We start from the raw sequence: 23,360 nt of genomic DNA, 5'->3' as shown, positions 1-23,360 counted from the left end.
ATTTAGATTTTTTTTGCACCCTCAGATTCCAGATTTTCAAATAGTCGTATTTTGGCCAAATTTTGTCCTAACAAACTATATACATCAAGCTTATTTATACTGCTGATGATATATAAATCTCAATTTCGAAAAATTAACCCTTATGACTGGTTTTGTTGTCCAGGGTCATATTTATAAATTTTTAAAGTTGCGGTGACTTAAGAAAGTTTAGATATTTATTTATTTATTTTAAAACGATCCAGTAAATAATGAATGACATGGAGCTGAAGATTGTTTTGGACGACGGAAGTCAAACATTTTGAGAACCACTGACCTATATGACTTTATTTTCATTAGTATAATGTGTCTAAAGTTTTATATGATCAGAAAAAGTTTGCTATTCCAAAAACATTGTCAATCTCATTTCCCTATATTGTTCATATTTAAACTTGAGACATGGAAAATCCAAAGCCATTTGGCATAATTGACATCATGTGTTGGCAGCTGGCACATTATATTGAAATGAATGTGAACTATTCCTTAAAAGATGTCTGTTGTGATGTCCGTCTATAAGCTTGTTTAATTTGATTCCCGTTACAACAAGAAGTGGACAGCTGCTTCACATTTTGCCAAATGTATTTACTATTTATGCTTGCTGCGTTGCAGAATCTGCAGTGAGATTTGACGGCAAGGGTTATCTGAAATACCTCTATCAGATGCAAGAGGGAAAAGAAAATTTCCATCTGTCTCTTCGACTCAAGACGTCTGCAGCAGAGGGCACTGTGATGTCCACCAATGCTTCTGACTGGGGAAAACTAGAGGTACGCCATTTTTTCAAACAGATGGACAAAGGTGTAGGTTTAAATCTAAAACCCCTGCCATCCACATCACAATAGAACGATCACAGGAAACTTCACTCCACCCAATGATAAATGCAATGTCCAAATGTTTGCAGTAGAAGCTTGTTTGTTCTCATGAAAGACTAACTGCACATTAAACGCGTTAATATTCAGGAGCACGTTTCAAAAGGCAATGAAAGCTCTTGTGATGGAGATTTCATCCCACCCTTCGAGAACATCAGGGATAAGTCAACCTGTATTTCTGAAATGAGTGTTATGATGAATTCATGGCTGACTGCTCTCCTTCTTTGACTCTTTGAGTATGTGTTTATTTAAACGCCTAATGCAGCTTTGAAGCTTCAGCTAGAGGAAGTCTGCATAAAAGACTGAAAAGTGCATTCATGTTCTATATATTGTGAGTAAGATAAAGAATGCAGCAAGCATGACTTGAAACGCCGACCTCTGCTTCAAAAACATGTGACACCTTTCCCAGAGGACACTTCATTTATGCACCATAATTGAATATTCAATAGAAATGGCTGGCTACATCAAAAGGGCACTCTCCTTTTTTTTTGCAAATCTTTACCACTGGGTTTTGAAACTTGGCAAGCTGGACCATTTTATTGTTGAAGAGGGGCTTCAAAAGGAATTGTTAAACATGGCCATCCAAGAAATCTTCAGGGCATTCATTTTCACACGTTGCAAAGCTATACATGACATAATTCACGTGTCTCTCTGGAGAATTAACATTCTGGCGCACCTCAGCAAATTCATATATCAGTCTTTTAATTCGAGAGGAGCGACAGCTCGTGCTTTGGAAACTTGTACAATTTGAATAAACTGCTAAGCTTGTACTTTCATTTTTTTTTTTTACCTTTTAAGTAATTACATTCAAATGGAAACTGAGCCTATTTGAGCAAAGCCACCTGTGACAAGGAAAAGGGAAGAAAAGGTGACTTGTCAGTTGAGCAGCTGTAGCATTTATAAATACTGACAGCTGTGATCTAACATCATTAAGAGAAAAGAGATCTGTGGCGGGATAGATACGCTGGAACTGATATCTTTTAATGCAGTGAGCTGTCCGAGCATGAAGGCATTGATCGCAATAATTAGGTTTTGTCCTAACATCAGGAGGTCTGTTACAAAACCTAGACAGAGTTGTAAGGCATTGCACACACAGTCCTGATGCCAAGACTCTTCCGAACAGCAGGAAACATCCAAGATCCATTATTTGGCCAAATTCTAATGCAAGATTGTATGCAAGATGGTAGATAGAATTGAGAAATTTTGATTTATTTATAAATGTAAATATATACATATACCATTCATAAGTTTGGAGTCAGTAAGATTTTTTTTTTTTTTAATTAATGCTTTTATTCAGCAAGGATGCATTATATTGATCAAAAGTGACAGTTTATAATGTTATGAAAGATTTTTTTCAAATAAATTCTGTTCGTGCTGTTTGAAGAAGTACTGTAAAAATAAATAAATATGCAAAGCAGCACAACTGCTTTCAACACTGATTATAATGTAAATGTTAATAAATTTGTAAATGATAATAGATAAATGTTTCTTGAACAGTAAATCATTATATTTGAATGATTTCTGAAGGATTAGTAAAGATGCTGAAATTCAACTTTGATCACAAGAATAAATTAAATTTTGAAATACATTCAAATTATGACCTAATTATTTTAAAGCAAAATAATATTTCACAATATTAATGTTTTTTCTGTATGTTTGGATCAAATAAATGCTGCCTTGGAGACTTCTTTATAACACTTAAAAGTCTTACTGACCCCAAACTAGTATAAATACATTCATACAAATTGAGTTCATCACTACTAAAAGGTATCACTTAAAATGGATATCAGTCCAGTTCCTGTTTAAATCACGTGCTATTTGTTCAAGTGAAGTTACTGCCATCTTGAATAGGATGCTTCCTATATGAATCCAGTGGACAATAAAGCAGAGCTTTAGAAAGCTTTCATCCATCATGCATTGAGGGATAATAACAATAATCAAGCGAGGGATAATAGACAGGCAGTATGAATGTGTATAGGATGATCAGGACATTATCTTTAAATGGTGTGTTTTGCTAAAACGACCAGCGCAGTATACATCATCTCACTTAATACACAGCTGCCTGTCAAAAAAATGAATGCACATTGATTCCCGAGTCAAAATGATTTTTATTTGGCCACAGAATGCCACAACTGACCAACCAAGAACAGATATTCCAGAGAATAAGTTTAACATCATCAGCAAACATAATTTTTGCCATCAGCATTGCCCTCGAGGAACCAAAACTCAGATCGAAAATTCACCCTGGACGAGTTCTCTCGGGAAAAGTTCCTCTTCCTTTTCTGTGCTCATCTCAGCACCAGCATCACTCCACACTCAGCTCATCCCAGCGCAGCAAAATCAAACAGCAGCTCCATCCAATGAAAGCAAATGAGCAAAACCCATGGGCGGACTGGTTTCAGATCAGAGCAAAAGGCTCTGTGCTTCGTTTCTCTCATTGCAAAACTCTCTGAAGATTCTGCCGCAGCAATTAAGAGGCTGGTGTGAAGGAGATGACTGTTAATAATGTATACTCTCAGCATCAGTGTAATACTTTCAAATGTGAAGTGCACACACAAGCTATGTTTTTTTAATGCATAGAACAGGAAACTAATACATGCATATTTAAGTGATCCATTATTTGAGGGTGGATTGCTGAGGAGGCATAATGTCAGCGTCTGTTTGAATGCTTTGCATCACAAAGGTTTTGGTGTGATTGAAGGAGAACTAACTGCATTCTCCCGTGAGCTCTGTCTTTCACAACTATCTTCAGCAAACACAAAGGGCTTCTTATCTCCCACAGAGCGAGCACAGAGAGCACAAGCTTCCAGCTGTGCAGAAACACAACCTATCTAAGCTACCTCAGCAAGAGCTTCGCTGTCTCTCAACCTGGGCACAGTCCGTAAATATGTAACTTTATTCAAGATACAGACGTCAAGTTATAGCTAATAATAAGTGTTTACTTTTGTTTTGATGGTTTTTATTTATTTGCCAGACTGAAGGCGCTTTTCTGCATCAATGACATGATGCACTTTTAAAAAAAATACTTCTGATGTGCAGTTCCTACATGCAGTGACTTGAAATTGTCTCTTTTGTGATGAACATGCTTTACATTTCAGAATCTATACTACAAAAATAGACTTGACTTTATTTCTTTTGACTAATAAAGGTCTTAAAGTTGGCTGAAACATCACTGTTTTAAATAGTCAAGTCAATGTTTGTAGAGTGAGAATTTTTATTCTGAACTTTGAAATTGAGATTCATTGAGTTGAACAACCTCAACAAATTTTTGAGTGTCTGTTTAATATTAGTGATATATTCGGAGCCCAAGTCTGTGGAGTAGTGATTCTTTAGGAGACCGAGTTTGCACATTAGTGATTCACCTGGAGTGGAGTCTGTGAAGCAGTGATTCATTTCAAGTTGGCACAGTAGTGATTCAGCAAGTTGGCACAGTAGTGATTCATCTGGAGTGGAGTCTGTGAAGCAGTTATTCATTTCAAGTTGGCACAGTAGTGATTCAGCAAGTTGGCACAGTAGTGATTCATCTGGAGTGGAGTCTGTGAAGCAGTTATTCATTTCAAGTTGGCACAGTAGTGATTCAGCAAGTTGGCACAGTAGTGATTCATCTGGAGTGGAGTCTGTGCAGTAGTGATTCATTTGGAGTTGGAACAGTAGTGATTCATCTGGAGCAGAGTCTTTGAAGCAGTGATTCATTTCGAGTTGGCACAGTAGTGATTCATTTTTGAGCCTGAGTTTGCACAGTAGTGATTCACCTGGAGCAGATTTTGTGCAGTAGTGATCATGAGCTGGAGCCGTGGCATCAAAAACTCAATCACAAGCTTGCAACCATGACACCAAACCCCATTTTTATAGCATCAAATAACTAACTAAAAGCAAACTTACAAGAAAAAACACTTGAACATACATTATTGAACATGCATTGAACATACAATATTTTGAATTTAAGAATACTTTAAACTTTTTGATTCAAATCAGAACCACATGTTCAAATGTATAATTGAAAGTTTAATAAAGTATAATCAGTTTAGTCAGCAGATTTAACCTCTTTAAAAATTCTATTAAGGTTTTTCAAATCCACATGAAACTGTCATGAATACAAAGAGTGCATAAAAATGTTTTCCTGTTGTTTTTCCAGTTGGTGGACAAGGAGCTGTGGCTCAGATATAGATGTGGCAACATGCTCCCTGCCAGTCTGCATGTTTCCAACCACCCTGTGGCTGATGGCCGCTGGCACCATGTCTCTCTGGAGGTCAACGGCTCAACCCTTAGACTCACCATTGATTCTACCCACTCCAACTCGGTGGTCCTGTCTCAGCCCTGCAGGCTCAGTCAGTCCGGTGGAGCCCTGGTGCTGGCCAGCACCAATCCCAGCGCAGATGCAGAGCACCTGGGCTTCACCGGCTGTTTGGAGAGCATACAGTTCAACGGAGAGGCGGTGAGAAGAGAGGAGGGGATGACTGGCCCACAGACCGTCAGGCTCTTCGGGATCTACCAGTGCTGCTCCGATGTGAAGATCTGTGCCAGTAATCCTTGTGAGAATGGAGGCACTTGTGTCGAAGAGCCCAGTGGAGGTGGGAAAGCAATGTTACTCTAAATTTACACACACTTTCTTCCCTGTTTTACCTGCTCGTTCTTAAAATGTGATATGCAAATTAGGTCAGCAAATCTGAATGCCATTTGCACAACACAGTTTTCCATCTTGCTTGTCAACATTATGGTACACTTTTGATATATGGATGATTGTAATGCTACATTATTTAATCCGCATATGATGAACGACTGCTGACGTGATCACTAGAAAATGTACACAAGCATCTCTGTAAAATTAAATGCAATTTATTAGCACAAAAAAATCATATGTGCAGAAATAATAAAAACAGAGAAGGTTTGCAATGAAAAAAAAAGTAATAATAATTACACTATACAATAAATTTAAATCATTAACATAAGATCATTTGATCATCATTAACATAAGGATGAACAATAGAATTTAACTGCATTTATTAATAGCGGTTGATTTCACAAAAACATGACTATTGTAACATTTCATGTTGTATAGATTAAAATTAATGTGTTATGAATGAACATGAATTAACATTGAACAAAAGTTTTTTTTTTTATAAATGAACACTAGCCTAGATTAATAAAAGCTGTAAAAAGTTTTTTGTTAGTTCTTACATCAGAGGCTATTGCACCAGTTTAGCACACTTTCAAGATTTCAAATGTATTCACCCCTTATATATATTTCACCAGTTTTGTTTTCATCTCTGTTTCATGTAACAAGATTGTGAAGTACGGAATTAATTACTGAATATTAAACAAAGTCCCTTAACAAATTGGTAAGGGACAACAAACAGAAATACTTGAGTGTCTCTGGAGTATTTAAGCAACACTACACAGATATGGAAATAAATCTAGGGAGATAATATTCTCTGCTGTATTTTCACTCAAAAGATCTCTCGCTGCCCCAGTATCAGTCTACACTTTCATCTCAGCATAGAGAAGTTCCTTTGGAAATGTCTTTGTGATCTCGACCATTGCTCTAAGATGTTTTTTTTTTCCATCTGTCCTCCAGCGTTTCGCTGTAGCTGTCCATCGCCGTACTTTGGCTCTCACTGTGAGATCGACATCCTGCCGGACAATCCTTGTGCATCCCAGCCATGTGCTAATGGTTTGTGTATGCCAAATAATCAAGGGTACATCTGCAACTGCTCTACACAAATCGCTGGAAACAGGTGAGACTCACACAGCGAAGCTCTTGAAATCACACATGCATATTATGTCCTTGGTGAAGGCATTGAGAATGAATACTCGCCCACACAGGCTACATGTGTTATGTGCATTTGCCATTTGCTTTGCGCCTTTGAGTTAACAAATTAGCTGAACATTATTGATTGTCCTCATTCATATATAACACCAAAGCTTGAGGAAATTATTCATGGAGTAAGAATTTGAATCAATAAATGTCCTTCTGCATGTCTTTCTCAGTGTGCATTAAAGCATAACACTTAACTGGTCACCACAGCATCACTTATATATATATATATATATGTATGTATGTATGTATGTATGTATGTATGTAAGACGCTTTGGATAAAAGCATCTGCTAAATGCATACCTTTAATTTTATTTAATTTAAATTTAATATAGACATAATGCATGTTCAGATATTCATATAGCAAAATATTCTGATAATTTTGTGAAAATGCAAAAAGAAATAAGAGCTGAGAGAGAAAGAGTTAACCAAAGCATTCTAAGATAAAAATCAGATAAAATACAGAATGAATTAAAAAAAGAAAATACCCTTCACGCCTGAAGGAAGAGATGTGTAGCTGACATTTTTTTATTTAATTTCTCAATATGAAAAGAGTTGTGTGGAAACACCCAGATGATGGCTTGATAACATAACTGTGATTTTCATGCATAAAGAAAATGTAAAAGAAATGCATCTGATACACTGGACCTTTGGAATGAGGAAAATATTCAGTTCTGATATCATGACATATGCCATTTCTATTGAATGGTAATTCATCGGTGGTCTCTGTGAGCGAGTGTAAGAATATCTAGATCAGTGTGGCCCACACACTCTCCTGCATTCAGTCAGTTGTTCCTTCTCTTTGCAGATGTCAGAATGCATGCACTCCCAATCCATGTCTTGCTGGTTTCGCCTGTTCAATGGCTGGAAATTTAATCAACTGTAAACGCACCACCTCCCCTCCGTATGTGGAAATCGCAGAGATCTGTGCAGGCATATTGGGGCTTGTCCTCCTCGTTGTGGCCTTTGTGTGTCTCCGAAAACACTATGTCAGCCGAAAGAAGCACAAGTCCGGCTGCGTTCAAGATTCCAATGGTTACTTCCCAGCTTTGCCCAAAAACATGATGAAAGAAACCGAGTTCAGCTCTCCTATGGAGGACAGCACCCCGATTGGCTCCAAAGGCAATCTGGACAGCAGTCCTTTCCGTTCACTCAAACCTCGAGAACAGCGGGATCTCGGCCCTCAGGTGGGCTCTCGGTCCAGGCCTCAGGGTCCTGTGGTTTGCAGCGTGGCCCCCAATTTACCTCCTCCACCTTCCACCAGCTCTGATAACGACTCTATTGTGAAAAACAACTGGGAGCACGACTACGAAGGTGAGAACTTGAGTTTATTCATTATTTATAAATATAATAATAATAATAATAATAAATGTTTCTTAAGCACCAGAATGAATTCTGAAGGTCATGTGACACTGAAGACTGGAATAATGACTGCCGAAAATTCAGCTTTGCCATCGAAATAAATTACATTTTAAAATATATTAAACACTTTTAAATACAAGTTAAAACAAATATTTTAAATAGTAATACGTTTTCACTCTATTTGTAATCAAATAAATGTAGCCTTGGTAAACTTTTCTAAAAACATCAAAATTCGAAACTTTTTCCATAAATATAAACCAAGTGCAACTGAAGTCATGTGGTACAACTATCTCATCTATTAGTGTCAGAACTAATCAACTAGTGTGTAACCAAGAAATAAACGATTTCGGTAGCACTTTATTTTACAGTCCTGTTCCTCATGTACATACTATTATTATAGTAATTACAATAACTATGTAATAACTAGGTACTAACCCTGAATCTACCCCTAACCCTAACCCTACCCCACTGTAGTTACCTTGTGCTACCAGAACTTTCTTAGATAAGTACACTGTAAGTACACTATATGTACATGTTAGTACATGTACTGTAAAATAAAGTGCGACCACGATTTCTAATAACAGCTCTCATTCACAGTGTATCCAGCTGATCCGGACTACTACGGCCGTCCCATAGCTCAAGAGTTCCCACAGTTTGACATTGTGGAAAGCACCTACTCGACGGCTAACACAGAGTCACGCAGAAACTCTCGCAGAAGCTTTCCTTTCCCGCTGGACCGCGCCGACCGCCGTGCTCCATTACCCCCTTGTTACAGCAATCAGAATTTAGATGACTTCTTGGGGCCGGATGGTCTGCCGCTGCCCAGCTCTCAGTGCCCTAACGAGTACACTGCCATAAGCTACTACCCTACCCAGCACACTCACAGCCTAGACAACGTCTCCAGCGGCTATAAGAGGCTCAGTGTGCGTTTGAGCGTGGCACAGCCTTCCTACGCGGACGGCGACGGCTCTAAGCGGCCTGGATCTACTAGAAGGACACTTAACAGTTACGCTGGCTCAGATATGGTGGAGAGTGACTACGGCAGCTGCGAGGAAGTCATGTTTTAAGAGACCGCGGTGGATCAAATATCCCGTATGAGTGGGGTTATAGAGGGGTAGCTCATCTCGTACATATAGTATATGAAGCTCAACGGCTGAAAGCCACTGAAGCACTATCAGTATTAATAGTCACTTTCAGGGAAAACGAATACATCTGTGTTGAAATGCAACTTTGCCCTTTATGAATCTGTGGAATTATTGCATGACCTTAAAACGTCTATGGTGTTGTTATGAATGATGTTAACAGTGTGTAGAAATGACTGATTGTAGTGTTGCATGTCATTATCAGTTTGGAAACCAGCGGTAGGGCGGATGATTATTTCTATAAAACATAGCTGAGGTGTGTTGTTCCCAGAGCCCGTATGTGATTGCCGAAATCAGCGTGCTATGAAATTTGAAACGTTTTCAAGCGTTCCATATGGTGTAAACATCTTTAGCAATGGCACATTTCACTACAGCGAAAGTACAGAGGTTACATTGATTTGTACATGCGACTGAAGCAGAGGCTGGTTCCCTGCTTTATCAAAAATTAATACACAATGTGAAATATAAGATGTATTTTAATGAAATATCAAATATAGGTCGATGGTAAGTTGATCATTGCATGTTCACTCTCAGGCCTGTAGTTTTCTTTTTTTTTATGGGAACAAATTTGTAGAAAATGTGCATTATGTCACTTGCTGGCCAAGTGAATGGGTGCCGCCCAAATGAGAGTCCAAACAGCTGATAAAAACATCACAATAATCCACACCACTCCGGTCCATCAGTTAAAATCTTGTGAAGTGAATAGCTGCTTGTCTGAAACAAATCCATCAAGGCGTATTATGTACAAATGCTAAATGCATAATGCTAAATTTCTCCAAATCTGTTCAGATGAAGAAACAAACTCATTTACATCTTGAATGGCCTGGGGGTGAATACATGTTCTGCAAATTTTCATTTTTGGGTGTACTGTTCCTTTAAGATGTGTCTGAATTGCTGTGCTTTGTGAATAGTAATTTCGAAATGTGAACTCTGTCTTTATCTGTTCATGCTATAGTTATAAGTTTTCAAAGGCAATCAAACTTACGCCATCATAAGTCTCTGTGCTGCTTTTTATGGCTCAGTTATGCAACTGTCATAATGCTTTCTAATCATTAAAATGATCACAGATATTGCCAAAGTATGAAAGAAACTGAACAGATTGAATAATCATATAGACTGTATGTGTGTGCGAACATCAGAAACAACTAGATTTTATATTCTAAAGCACTTCTGTCTTTGAGCTGTATTCACAACATTGATGTCATCTTTAGGGTTCAATATTTTTTGTTATGAACAGGGATTTCCACTAGAGTACATTTCATAGGATGCATAGATGACCTGAATGCGTTTGGCTTTAGAGACTGGTTTAGCGGACTGCTGCATGTTTTATCAAATGATATTGCATGTGCTCCTTTCCCTCATTGACTGTAGTCTATAGTGTTTCAAATGACAGTACAGTGTTGATGTACATATTATTAGCAAGTATGTTTGTGTAGTGGGTGGTAAGTACGAATGTAATTTTTGTATTTTGAAAGCTCAGTGTGGGATGACTCCCATGTTTTAAATAAGTTCCTCTGTGAGAGAATTTGTGCTGTCTGTTTCATTTCCCATCCATGTAAAAAACTATAAAAATACTATGAAATATATCAAATAAAATTATGTTTAATATACAGAATGTACTCTGTGTTGTATTAATTGTAATTTTATAGACTCTTATAGACTTAAATTTAATAGTAATTAAAAATTTTTTTATTTTTTTATTTAGCTATGCTGCATTGGTCAAGAGTGACAGTAAAGGCATCATTTGTCTTTATAATATGTGACCCTGGACCACAAAACCAGTCATATGTGTCAATTTTGAAAACTGAAAACGTAAGCTTTCCATTGATGTATAGTTAAGATAATATTTGATCGAGATATGACTATTTGCAAATCTGGAAACTGAGGGTAATAAAAAAATCACAGTATTGAGAAAATCACCTTTAAAGTTGTCCAAATTAATTCTTAGCAATGTATACTAAGCAAAAAAATTAGGTTTTGATATATTTACGGTACAAAACATTTTGAGGCAGTAGGGTAACAAATAATTTTTAGTTGAAACAAATTTTTATTTTTAACAGTTTATCTCTGTATTCAAAAATGTATTTAGGTACCACTTGTAGTACACTTGAGCACACTAGTGTATGAAATATATCAAGTGTACTACAAGTATATATTTATATATCAAATATATATATATATATATATATATATATATATATATATATATATATAATAGACAACAGAGATAGTAAAGGCACATTTTAGTTCATATTCACTGTATTATTTTATATCTTATTTTTTTCATTAATTACTAAATTGGTGTGTGAGCACTTTAAGTAAATTATGGAAGTGCACTTTTTTCTCACCTAGGAATACTTATATATAAATATATAATCAAATACAAAGCAGTTATGTCAAACTAATATCTCACAATCCTGTCTTTATTTTTGTCAAATGAATGCAACACTGGTGAGCAAGAGACTTTAAAAGATTTTTAAAATCTTATTGTGTACAAAATATATAAATGTGGTTAATGTGGTAACATCTAAATCATTTTCTTCAAGCCAAAGTATTTGTCCTACTGCCACATTTGTGGACACTATCATCAGATTTCATCAGAACTGTTTATTAATGTTTATTTTTATTTTTCATCCTTCTAATAGCTGTTTTCTGTTTGAAACATCTCTGAATGAGTTAAGCATTGAGGGAGACTCATTAGCTTTCAGACGCAGAATAAAAGCGATTAGAATAATGGAAGAACATAAGCGATCGAGATTGTGAATCAGAGCAGCAACAATCAGAGGAGCTCTGACTCAGCTCGCCACAATTACTGTAACTCAGCAATTCCCCAAGATCTATGCATGAGTGAAAGAGCAGTCCTATGATGTACAGTATACATCCCCTGTCCTGAAGCACGGGAATCTCAAATAACCACATTCTCCATGCCACAACTGGACAATTATGAACAATTCTTGCAGGTTACAATAGGAACAATAGGAAAACAAAGCCATAACCTGGACATTTTAGGCAATTTAGTAAACCCTGCCAGGATATGTGCAGTAAAAACAGGACATGTAATCACCCTGTTTAATGTAAAATGTACCGTATTGTTTTATGCCAACATGAAATTCATTAAACTGTAGGAATGTCCCACTGTGCAGCTGTTTACAACTCAATTTTCAAGTACAAATTGAGCAAAAGACTTTGCACGGTTCACAGCAGAAGCACACGTGGGTCCAGCATGAAAGGTTCGCCTCATACTAACCTTGGGCCAAACCTCTACAATCAGCACAGCCACGGAGAATTATTCAGATGCCAGTCAAGTTCAATAAAATAAAACAACATTGCCCTCGCACATACCGAAACACAGCGGCATGAGTCGTAATTATAACAGGATTCAAGTGAGCTCCCTGTTAATCTGGCTTTGACACTCTCATGTAGCATGATAAACAGTCTTGTGGGTAAACTCGCTCACATCTGGATTGTTAAATACAGAGGCTGGAGCGCAACGCAAACTGCTTTGCATTCATCATCATACTCTGCAAACAAAAAAGTCTGGTTATTAATGTGACCCCTAGTCATTTCTGGGTCAACAGATGGAGGGCAGCAGTGTTTGTGTATTCAGATTAGTGCTTTTGTTGTGCAGTTACAAAAGAGGGGAGAGGAGAAATATACTGTGAATATCATACGACGACAACTCATGTGCGATTACAAATATATGTCTGTTTCTGACATTCTATATATATAATGTTAGAAAAAGACCATACATTAGGGAATTCATACTTATCTCTCAGGTTTGACACATATGTTTGTTTGGAAACTGATAGATGATGTTCAGTCTGGTATATATTGCTTCACAGTGCAGCACGAAACATTGGACATCTTCATATTAATCATGAAATGCAGAAAATGTTTTGCACTTATTTTAAGTACTTAATTGTTGCCTTAACAATTTACTTATTTATTTTATTAAATGAATCAAAACATTAAATCTGCAACACGTTACTATATGTAGTAAGTGAGTGCATGTGTTCTCCTACATGCATTGACACTGGTATTATGACATAAACGTATCAATAAACCAGCCAGGGATGACAAGATAAAGGATGAAATATTTATTGACCCAGCTGACTGACAGATGAAGAGGTAGTGGAATATATCAGGAAAAAAATGTGCCATTACTGAGAGTTTATTATGAGCCATAAGCATCATCTTAAATATGCAGAATGCCACATTTCTTTAATGCTACTGAAGCATTGTAAACTACATAGGTGTGCACAAAAGCCATGATGTGAATGAGACAGCTACGAATATAAATGCAGTTTAAAAAGATGCAAAGGTTTTACATATTTGTTTTGTGACAAAATAAATTATTTTTGAATTGGATGTTTTTTTACGCTTCTGAAATGTCAAAAAATGTAATACATATATGTGTCCCATTAGAAATTCTTTCAAAAAGCATCTTTAGAGTAATTGTGCTGTGTGATAAAGAATGAATGAATGTTGGTTTTCAATGTGGGTCCAATTTGATCAGATGTGGGAGCAGCTATTTTTATTTTTAATGGTGCCTTTTTATTGACTGCAGAGTTGATATATTGTAATTTATAAATATTATATATGTGTGTGTACAATATGGTTTCTATATGGTTTCTTCTAACGCAACTTCTATTCGCCTTGCATTTGTCTAACAGTGCAGTCTTATAAAAGTTTTTACTGTAGATTTTAATCTCTAAAATGTAAGTTATACAAACTTTTAAAACTTCCAGCATTGTGCTTCGATATTTTAGGTCAGCATGCCATGAAGAGCATCAGGTGTGCTCACATGATCAGAACATCCTCAGCATCAGCATCAGCTTCACACGAAGCCAACACTTGTCAGAGCACACGCGGATATAAATGACACATGCCTCTTGATCTCCAGCTGCGTTTCACGACGGTAGCCTACTGAGAGATCTTCTGAAGTTTGGGAGGCGTTTATCCACTCTTTTATTTCCCGCCAGCTTTTAACAGTGAGTGAGGACTGCACCGTTAAAAAGTGAATGAACGAACACGAGTTTACATGTTATGTAGCTATCAGATTTATGAATGTGCGTCTTGACAAGCACAGCGCGCTGCATGCTCTTCAAGTTCTCGCGATCTGGAGAGACGCTGGATTACAAATGTCTCTCCGCGTGCCCTGCAGGATTTTATGTCTAAATACGAGTTTGAATGACAGCTATTTGTTTTAAACGACGCCAGTTTTCATCAACTGACGATTTAATAACTGCTTTGCCTGTTATGATATGGACATGCCTCTGTAGCGTCGGTAAGAGCGCACGGCTGCAGCGGCGGAGGACCGGAGCCCTCTCCGCTGTCCTGTGATGATGAACTGAGGATGGTGGAGGGAACAGACGCCCCTCTGAGGAACATTTCGACAGGAAACCGGGGCAGCAAGTACCTCTCTTTCCCCTGGATGGTGACTTTACTCTCCAGTGTTCTCATCACTACGATTATAGTAGATGTTCTGGGCAACCTGTTGGTCATTGTATCGGTCTTCAGAAACAGAAAGCTCAGGAAGGCGGGTAAATGTCTATAATATCTCTATATCTCTATAATTCATCACGCTGACAGTCATTTATTAAGTCATTAAGGTTTTGGGAAGTATCTCGTTCTTTGAAAATGTGTTTTTCCTTTGACAGAGTAAAATAATATGCATTATGAATATTTATTATTATCACCTGTTCAACTAAAAAGCAAATAAAAGCGCCTAAAACCAAAAAACAGACCAGCCTGACCAGAAAGCGCAGCAAATCATTTAATAGACTGGTTTAATTTTTTTCCAGCAAGACATTATTAATATTTGTAATCTACTTTTTATAATAATAATAATAATAATAATAATTATTATTATTATTATTTTTATTACTAATAGTACTTTGATAATTTTTTTTACTACTAACAATAATTGTTCAGCAGTTATTAGTTTCTTTAATCTTTTTCTTTTTACAAATTATTGTTGTTGTTATTATATTTATTAACAATAACAACTACAATAATAATAATTTTAATTTAACATTTTTTTTATAATTCATATAATAATAATAATTACAATAATAATAATAATAATAATAATAAATAGTAAAAATATTAATAAAAGTCCTGCTGAACAATCATCATCATCATCATCATCATCATCATTATTAATAATAACAACAACAACAAATTAAATTATCACAATTTCCATCTTTGTTTTGGACTGCCTTGCTGTTAAGCAAAACAACAACAACAACAACAAAACATAATTATCGATAAAATACTGTAAACAACACCTTAAAACTTACTTTAGATGTGAACATTTTTTTTTTTTTCAGACTGTGGTGTTGTTTGATGCCACTCTTTAGACCAAACAGTAGTATTCATCTACAGCCTTGATATTAAAGTACAAATATCTTTCTCAGCTCATTATTTATAATTCAGACACAGTAAATGACTCGTCAACGGCGTCCAGACCATCAAGTGTCATACTGAAAAGACAAAAGCCTGGTTGTGTGCAGCTGCTGTGAATGCCTCTGCATGCTGCCCTGTTAACATTGTCAGATTTAGTCTGAGATGCAACATCTCAATCTGTCCTCCGGCCACTAGTCTTATCTCAGGAACACACACAGCACACACCCTGACCTTTTCTTTTTAGAGATTTAAGCTTTAAGTGGTTCTAAGGTGCAGTTATTTTGTCTGACCAACTAATGATTGACCGTTAAAAGATACAAGCACTGATATAATGTTAAGACAAACGAGATACAATACACTTCTCTTAATGAGCTCAGCCCCAGATCTTCTCTGCATAAAACATAAAGTTTCAAACAGAGCTTGAAAGTGAGACTGAGCTAGCATATGCTGCAAACCAGACACATACAGATCCTATATAATCACCTGGCTAATGCAACATGTGTAGTCTTTTGGATACTAAACAGCTCCAGACAGAAATATACTTCTATGAAATGTTTAATTCAGTTGATTATACTCCCTTATACAGAACAGTACAAAACAACATGTTGTTTCCTCTTAAAATGAAGGCATTGAGGATGCAGGAGCTCACTCAGTGCTGGCAGTGAGACGGGTTCATGAACTCCTGACACACCTCCAGTAATTAGAGCTCCAGTCTGTGTGTGGTTGCTTTAGAGACACCAGCACAGTATTTACACATCATTTGGTGCTTTGTCTTGGTGTGCCTTTATTTATTCATTAGTATTTTCATCATGCTTTTCAGTAAAAATATTCAAACATCCTTTAAACAAAATACATTTACTTAGGAGGCCGAATTGCACAAGATAATTAAGGAAAGCTGTTTCCTCCCATGGAATAATAATAATAATAATAATAATAATAATAATAATAATAATAATAATAATAATAATAATAATAATTATAAGTAATTGCTACTTTTTTATCTCACAATTCTGCCCATTTATTTACAATTCTGTGTTTATATCTCACAATTCTTAGAAAAATGAACGAAATGTAAAGATATTAAGAAAAAAATAAAAACCGCAAGATATAAACAGTATTGTGAGATATAAACTTAAAGTTGTGAGATATAAACTTGCAAATGGGAAAAAGTCAGAACTGTGAGACATAAACTTAGAATTGTAAAAAAACAAAAACAAACAAACTTGCAAGTCTGAGAATAGAAGTCTGAATGAAGTCTCAAAGAAAAAAGAATTGTGCAAAATTCTCAGAATTGCAAGAAAAATTCAGAATTCTGTTTATATCTCACAATTATTATTATTATTATTATTATTATTATTATTATTATTATTATTATTTTATAAGAAACAAAGTCTGAATTGTGATACAAGTCCCAATTACTTTATTTATTTTGTATTTATTTTTGTAATTCAGTGATGGAGGAAAAAAAAAATTTTTTCTTAGAGGCAAAAACTTACAAACTACATACTAAATATTGATTGATTGAAGCTAAAAAGATGACAATAACTAAATTTAAGATGTATTTTCTGAAAACAAGTCTTAATAACTTTTTGCTGTAAAAGTAAAAAACGTTATGGGGTCTTATGTGTTGCTAAAAAAGAACATTATTTTGTGTATTTGGTGTAATGAAATGTGTTTATGCTGTTTAAGGTTCAAAACACACATTATTTTCAACATGTACATTGTATTGTTTCTGCTCTCTGTCCAGCCTTTCTGAAATGCATGAATTTTTACAAAGCTCGTCGTTCTGAAAAGTGAGGTGTGCTCTGATTGGCCAGTTATCCAGTGCGCTGTGATTGGCCGAATGCCTCAGGCGTGTGACAGAAATGTTACGCCCCTTATCATACTGTCATGCCCGGTGCGACGAGACAAAAACAATAAAACACTTACAAACGAGGCATTTGTTGCATCCAGTGGGGACATAATTACTGATTATAATGACTTATACTGTCTTTTTACAAGTTGCATTGCATATCATGCCACAAAAAACATAAAACAATGTGTGCATTTGTGATCGGAGAAACGATAAACAGCAAGCACTACTCTACACTGCTCAAAACTCGCGTGAATCAAATCCTTTAAATATGAAAACATACTTACAGGTTGTTAGTCAGAACAGCCGGCATTGTAGGTTCAGGAAACAGTTTCCCGTAAAATGTGCTTAACACATCTGAATATTTGGGTTGAACTGTTCTGGAACAGTGTTGTAAATAAAACTTAACCACTGATTTCTAGTTGTGTGCTCTTTTGGAAGGCCCAAAGCAAGAATCAAAGTTACACCTTCTTTCTTTGTGTGAACATTCAGGTAGTGAGGCATTTTAGGAGGGCGTGGACAAGTCTAAACCCTTTAATAAAGAATATCTCTCTGGGTTTGAGACTGGGTGATGCACAAGGGCCAAATTCAATTTGAGTCCCATTTCCATCACATTCATCGATAGCCAGCAAATTAATTTATAACACATAAATTCATCAGTATTGTTGACCTCTATTCTTGAGACGCCGGTGATGACAGGTCACAGAAAGTTCCTCCATGACACAAGAATTCACATGAAGAACAATCCAGTGCCTCAAAATTCACAAACGTCCATCAGTAAAAGAGTTTCCTACTTTGATCAGCTATCTGAACTCCCAAAACAATGCTGTGAGCTATACATGCATCCTGTCATCACAGATGTCTGTCGAGCAAGACCAGGTAAAATCTGCAAATTAATTGAGCAGTGCTGTGCAACAGAGAAAAACAATAATCGTGCAAAACTAGAACCACAGTTCTTCATCGCGCCTTTCATTTGTCACATTTGTAACCCTTCTCTACATGACTGGGTCTGAAAAGTCATTTAGAGATAGCTGTCCCTAATTTCTGCACCGTGATGACTGTGAAGAGAAGCACCATTAACATGTTCTTTGCTTCATCTGAACAGATGAGTCCTTGAGCTGAAGCTGCCTCGCACAGTGGTGACAAAAAAAAAAAAAAAAAATTGCATTCTCTCATTGATTTGTTGGTGATTGGTTGAGTCGACAACAATGCGTTTCCCAACAATGCACTTAACACAGTTGCACGTAGCTGTGCTTTAAGTGCTACTGTACTTAGGAGTCGCTGTCCGTTTATCAAGTGCTGAAATGTCACGTTATAGAATGGCTCTTAATTGTAGTACACTATTGTTTATTGATGTTAACCTAATGCTGCATTCCAGACAGACAACTTGGATATAATAACTATAACACAATACAATATTATAGTCTATAATATTATACTTTACATAATAATATGTAATATATAATATACTTTAAATACTTTATATATTTATATATTATGTTAGGTAAAAAATGTTAGCCGGAATGCACTGTAAGTCACTTTGGATAAAAGCGTCTGCTAAATGCATAAAATTATTTAAATTAATTTTTTTATACACAACATAGAGAGAGAGTGAGTGAGACTTTATTTCAGATAAAATACATAGCTGGTTTTCGTGCACTTCAGCAAGACATTGACATATTTCTTCCCCCAGTCTTTGAAACATTTACTACTTTACTTATTTTATTCTTTTTTTTTCAGTCATTTAAATGTGTATTTCTATATTTCTGCCCTTTTCTATTATTTCATTTATAAATTAATAAAACTAAAATAAGAAAATGAGTCATAAAGTGTACAATAAAGCACAATCAAATCCTTATATTATAATCACATTTCCGCATGAATCAAGTTAAAGGTGTAATCTACCGATTGTCCTGCCGGTGAATGCATAAATCTGTTTTCTTACGATGCACTTAGGACTTAGCGATTACTCCAGAGCACTCTTAGATATACAATGATTTTCAAGTGCTACTTAAGTTACGATGCTTTTGGGAAACAGACCGTTATATTAAAATCAGTCGTATGATAATTTTAACAAACTTCTGGGAAACAAAGCTTTTGGGAATCCCCGCCCAGAACTGCTGTGCACTGGGCTAAATGCACTAATTACACTTGGTGTTATTTTTACCAGTTGATAACTCACAAAGAACTCATGAAATGTGTTAAGGACTGGAGTCAAAACAGTGGCTGGATTTCCTGATTTGTTTGAGCATTCTGTCCGTTTTAGAGTTGTGTCTGGTGTGACATCACATCCTGTTTTTAGTTCGTTTAGATGTCTTTGATCCATGTTGCATTCATATTTCAAAAGGCCCACCCTTTTAAGGCATCTTGGTTTGTTTTTGAGCACAGGTTCAGATGGCAGCATTCACACTTATTCAAATGAATTGCACTGCTTGTAAAGCAATCACACCAGAGTTTATTTTAATTGAACTCTGCGTCCAAATTGTCATGGGTCCAACATCCCATACTCCTAATACTTCCGTTAGAGGAAGGTGAGAATCATTTGCAGTAAATGTGTTGTTCACTTAGTACAAAACCGGCCGACATGTGATGGATTAACACAGCTGGATGTGAAGCGTGTGCTCAGTAATTCAAAGAATTAAATTCATTGCCTTCAGTCACAGAAGTGGATGCACAAGTCAATACAGCACTTGTTTAATGGAGCATCTGGTACCAGGAGAGTTGAAAACAATTCATTAGTGTGTTGGCGTGAATCTTAGTTTTATTATGAAAGTCAGCCCACTTAAGAGACACCACACATGCACTAAATGTAAAAGACTCGTGTTCAAAGCGCTCCACAGGCACAGACCTGATTTAATTGTTTTATTCGATTTTATAATCTCATTGATGCAGTTAATCAGAGCAAGCAAATCCTTTTATTAAAGAAGAAAGGCCAGGCATTAGTCTTATTATGTGTGCGATCTTGAGCTACATGAGTTACGTGAGAGTGGAGTTATGAAGTCATTGCTCAAACATTACAGGATCCAGTTACAGTGTACTGTAGGTCACTGCTTTGATCTTCCTGGATTTGTCTACTCACAGTTGAATATTGATATTTACAGCACATGAGGTTTGCGACATATTAAGCACTCCTGCTTGTTTTGGGTTTATCACACAGATATGTTGCTGGCATTTATGTTAAAGTAAAGAATAATAACCCATGAAAAAGCAACAAGGCTGGTAATTTCAGGCACCATATTGGCAAGTAGGAGACTTTACCACATCGGTTCATTCAGGTGTGTTGTGGTTTCTCTGTTGTATTACACTAACTCAGACTCAGGCCTGAAACACTAAGTACATGATTGCTTCTAACCTTGCATGCTCAGTTTTATCACCCATTGCATTCTGAAATGTTTCTGTGATACCTGGAGAAAGTCTCAATGGCAGCTGCACGACTGGCACAGAAGCCCCTCAAGAATATACAATTCATTTTGGTGTTATTATTTGTTAAAGTATGCTTTTTTCTTAGCTTGAGCCATTAATGCTTTGTAAACCATTATTTTTACCTTTTCCCAAAATATTATTATGTTGCATGCATGCAACCAAATGGTCCAAGTACAGTATTTACCAATGAGGCCAACCTGGACATGTTAAGATGACTTTAAAACAACATAGACTGTGAAAAAAAAACATATTAGAGAAACACAGACAAATCTTGCATTCTTCTAGTCAAGTCGTCAAGTCAAGTCACGTCACGTCACGTCACAGTTTTTTATATTGTGCTTTTTACAACACAGATTCTACTGTCATAGCAGAATAGAAATAATAGAAATTCTTAATCATGAGACTAATGCTTTTAAATTACACATCACCAGTGCTGGGTGATAAACTTATTATTACATGTAACCAGGATTAGACTATCAGTTTCCAAAAATCAAGTAAATGTAGTTAGATTATTTTGCATTTTAAAATGCTCATTATCAGATAACAGTTACTTTTTTATGGGTAACATATTATTCACTCAAATTGGCAGTAAATAATTAATAATTGATTGATTCTCCCAAATGTAATTTTTTTTAATCAATGTTACAAAATAGTCTTATTCAAGTCTTTGTGATAAACAAAAGTAGCCAGAATAAATTACTTAATATGTGAAATCCAAATGTTACTAACTACAATTTATGTCATGTAATTTGTAATCAGTAATGGACTACAAGTAATCTACCCAGCACTGCACGTCCCATATCACATTATAAGCAGTTGGGAAAATTAATGAATGAATTTAACATAAAAATGGTAAAAATAGATATTTTTTTTATTAATTTTTTTGCGTTGCCATTCAAGAACCACTTTCATTCAGAAATTTAGGAATTAACTTTCATGCTTATTATTATTTTTTTCTAAGTCATACATTTCCATTTGAATCACATTGTAAGAATTTATATGAAATTGCCACCTCCTAAAATTGTTGCATTTCCTAATGAGAAGGTACATAGCTACAGTACAAAGCACCTAGATACCGCTAGACAACCTGGACAAACAACACATCTTAACAGTGCTTTCGGTGATCTTTTACCCTCTTATCCTTACAGGTAATGCCTTTGTGGTGAGTTTGGCGGTAGCAGATCTGGTCGTGGCCATCTACCCCTACCCGCTCGTCCTGACCGCCATCTTCCACGACCGCTGGATCGCGGGTGATATTCACTGTCAGATCAGCGGCTTCCTCATGGGGCTCAGTGTGATCGGCTCTATTTTCAACATCACAGGCATCGCCATCAACCGCTACTGTTACATCTGCCACAGCCTCAAGTACGACAAGCTCTTCTCCAACAAGAACACAGTATGCTATGTGGTCCTGGTCTGGGCGCTGACTGTCCTGGCGATCGTCCCAAACTGGTTTGTGGAGTCTCTGCAGTACGACCCACGTGTCTACTCATGCACCTTCGCCCAATCGGTGAGCTCGCTCTACACCATCACGGTGGTGGTGGTGCACTTCATTCTGCCCATCGGCATCGTCACGTACTGCTACCTGCGCATCTGGATTCTCGTCATACAGGTGCGCAGACGGGTCAAGCCCGACAGTCGGCCCAAGATCAAGCCTCATGACTTAAGGAACTTTCTCACCATGTTTGTGGTGTTTGTGTTGTTCGCCGTCTGCTGGGCTCCGTTGAACTTCATAGGCCTGGCGGTGGCGATCCACCCCAGACTCGGTCAAGCTATACCCGAGTGGCTCTTCACTGCTAGCTACTTCATGGCGTACTTCAACAGCTGCCTCAATGGAGTTATATATGGAGTGCTGAACCACAACTTCCGAAAAGAGTATAAAAGGATTATACTTGCTATTTTCAAGTTTAATTGTTGAGTTTTCGGAATGAGACGAGCACTGTGTTTTTCTTAAAATTTGTAAGTTATGCAAAGCAATTGTAATGATGCATCTTTTGTGATTCGAATGTTTTTATTTGTCATAGCAAATATGGACGTATACTTTGATTCCCTGTATTTACATCCTAAGATTGGCACAAAATGACATGCGTTTGAACTTGAGTTCCTTGTTTACATTGCCATCTATACAATATGTTCTTATTTAAAAATGTAATCTGCATCTAAATGTGGAAGATCCCAACACTAATCAAAACCTTGATAATGTCTTTTTTTATATAAATGAAAATCAATGTACTTGATTTTGTTGAATATTCAAATGTCTAAAAATTCAGTGTTTGAATATAAAAAAAAAGTTGAAATGCAATTGCTTTAAAACGTCGTGATTTTTTATTTTATTATATATATATATATATATATATTAAATTGAATGCACTGTAAGTTGCTTTGGATAAAAGCGTCTGCTAAATGCATAAATTTAATTTAATTTTATATATATTTATCATAACAGTAATGATGGT

The 23,360-nt window shown here is 36.3% G+C and overlaps 2 protein-coding genes across 2 annotated transcripts in view; both read left to right on the top strand.

The window, feature by feature from the left end:
• LOC127971679 (protocadherin Fat 2-like) overlaps positions 1-10,836 on the top strand; it is a 43,777-nt gene extending 32,941 nt beyond the window's left edge. The window contains exons 20-24 of the mRNA XM_052574873.1: positions 646-800; positions 5,038-5,473; positions 6,478-6,637; positions 7,526-8,031; positions 8,677-10,836. Of these exons, the coding sequence (XP_052430833.1) occupies positions 646-800; positions 5,038-5,473; positions 6,478-6,637; positions 7,526-8,031; positions 8,677-9,146 (1,727 nt within the window). The 3' untranslated portion in view covers positions 9,147-10,836. The remainder of the gene's footprint in view (positions 1-645; positions 801-5,037; positions 5,474-6,477; positions 6,638-7,525; positions 8,032-8,676) is intronic.
• A 3,530-nt stretch (positions 10,837-14,366) lies between these two features.
• Positions 14,367-23,080, top strand: mtnr1al (melatonin receptor type 1A like). The gene is made up of 2 exons (XM_052574886.1): positions 14,367-14,764; positions 22,053-23,080. The coding sequence occupies exons 1-2, from the start codon at positions 14,578-14,580 to the stop codon at positions 22,820-22,822; spliced, it is 957 nt and encodes a 318-aa protein (XP_052430846.1). The 5' UTR covers positions 14,367-14,577; the 3' UTR covers positions 22,823-23,080.
• Positions 23,081-23,360: the final 280 nt, after the last annotated feature.

Source organism: Carassius gibelio, chromosome B14 (assembly GCF_023724105.1).
Source record: "Carassius gibelio isolate Cgi1373 ecotype wild population from Czech Republic chromosome B14, carGib1.2-hapl.c, whole genome shotgun sequence".
Classification (NCBI taxonomy): domain Eukaryota; kingdom Metazoa; phylum Chordata; class Actinopteri; order Cypriniformes; family Cyprinidae; genus Carassius; species Carassius gibelio.
This window is presented reverse-complemented; position numbering and strand designations above follow the sequence as displayed.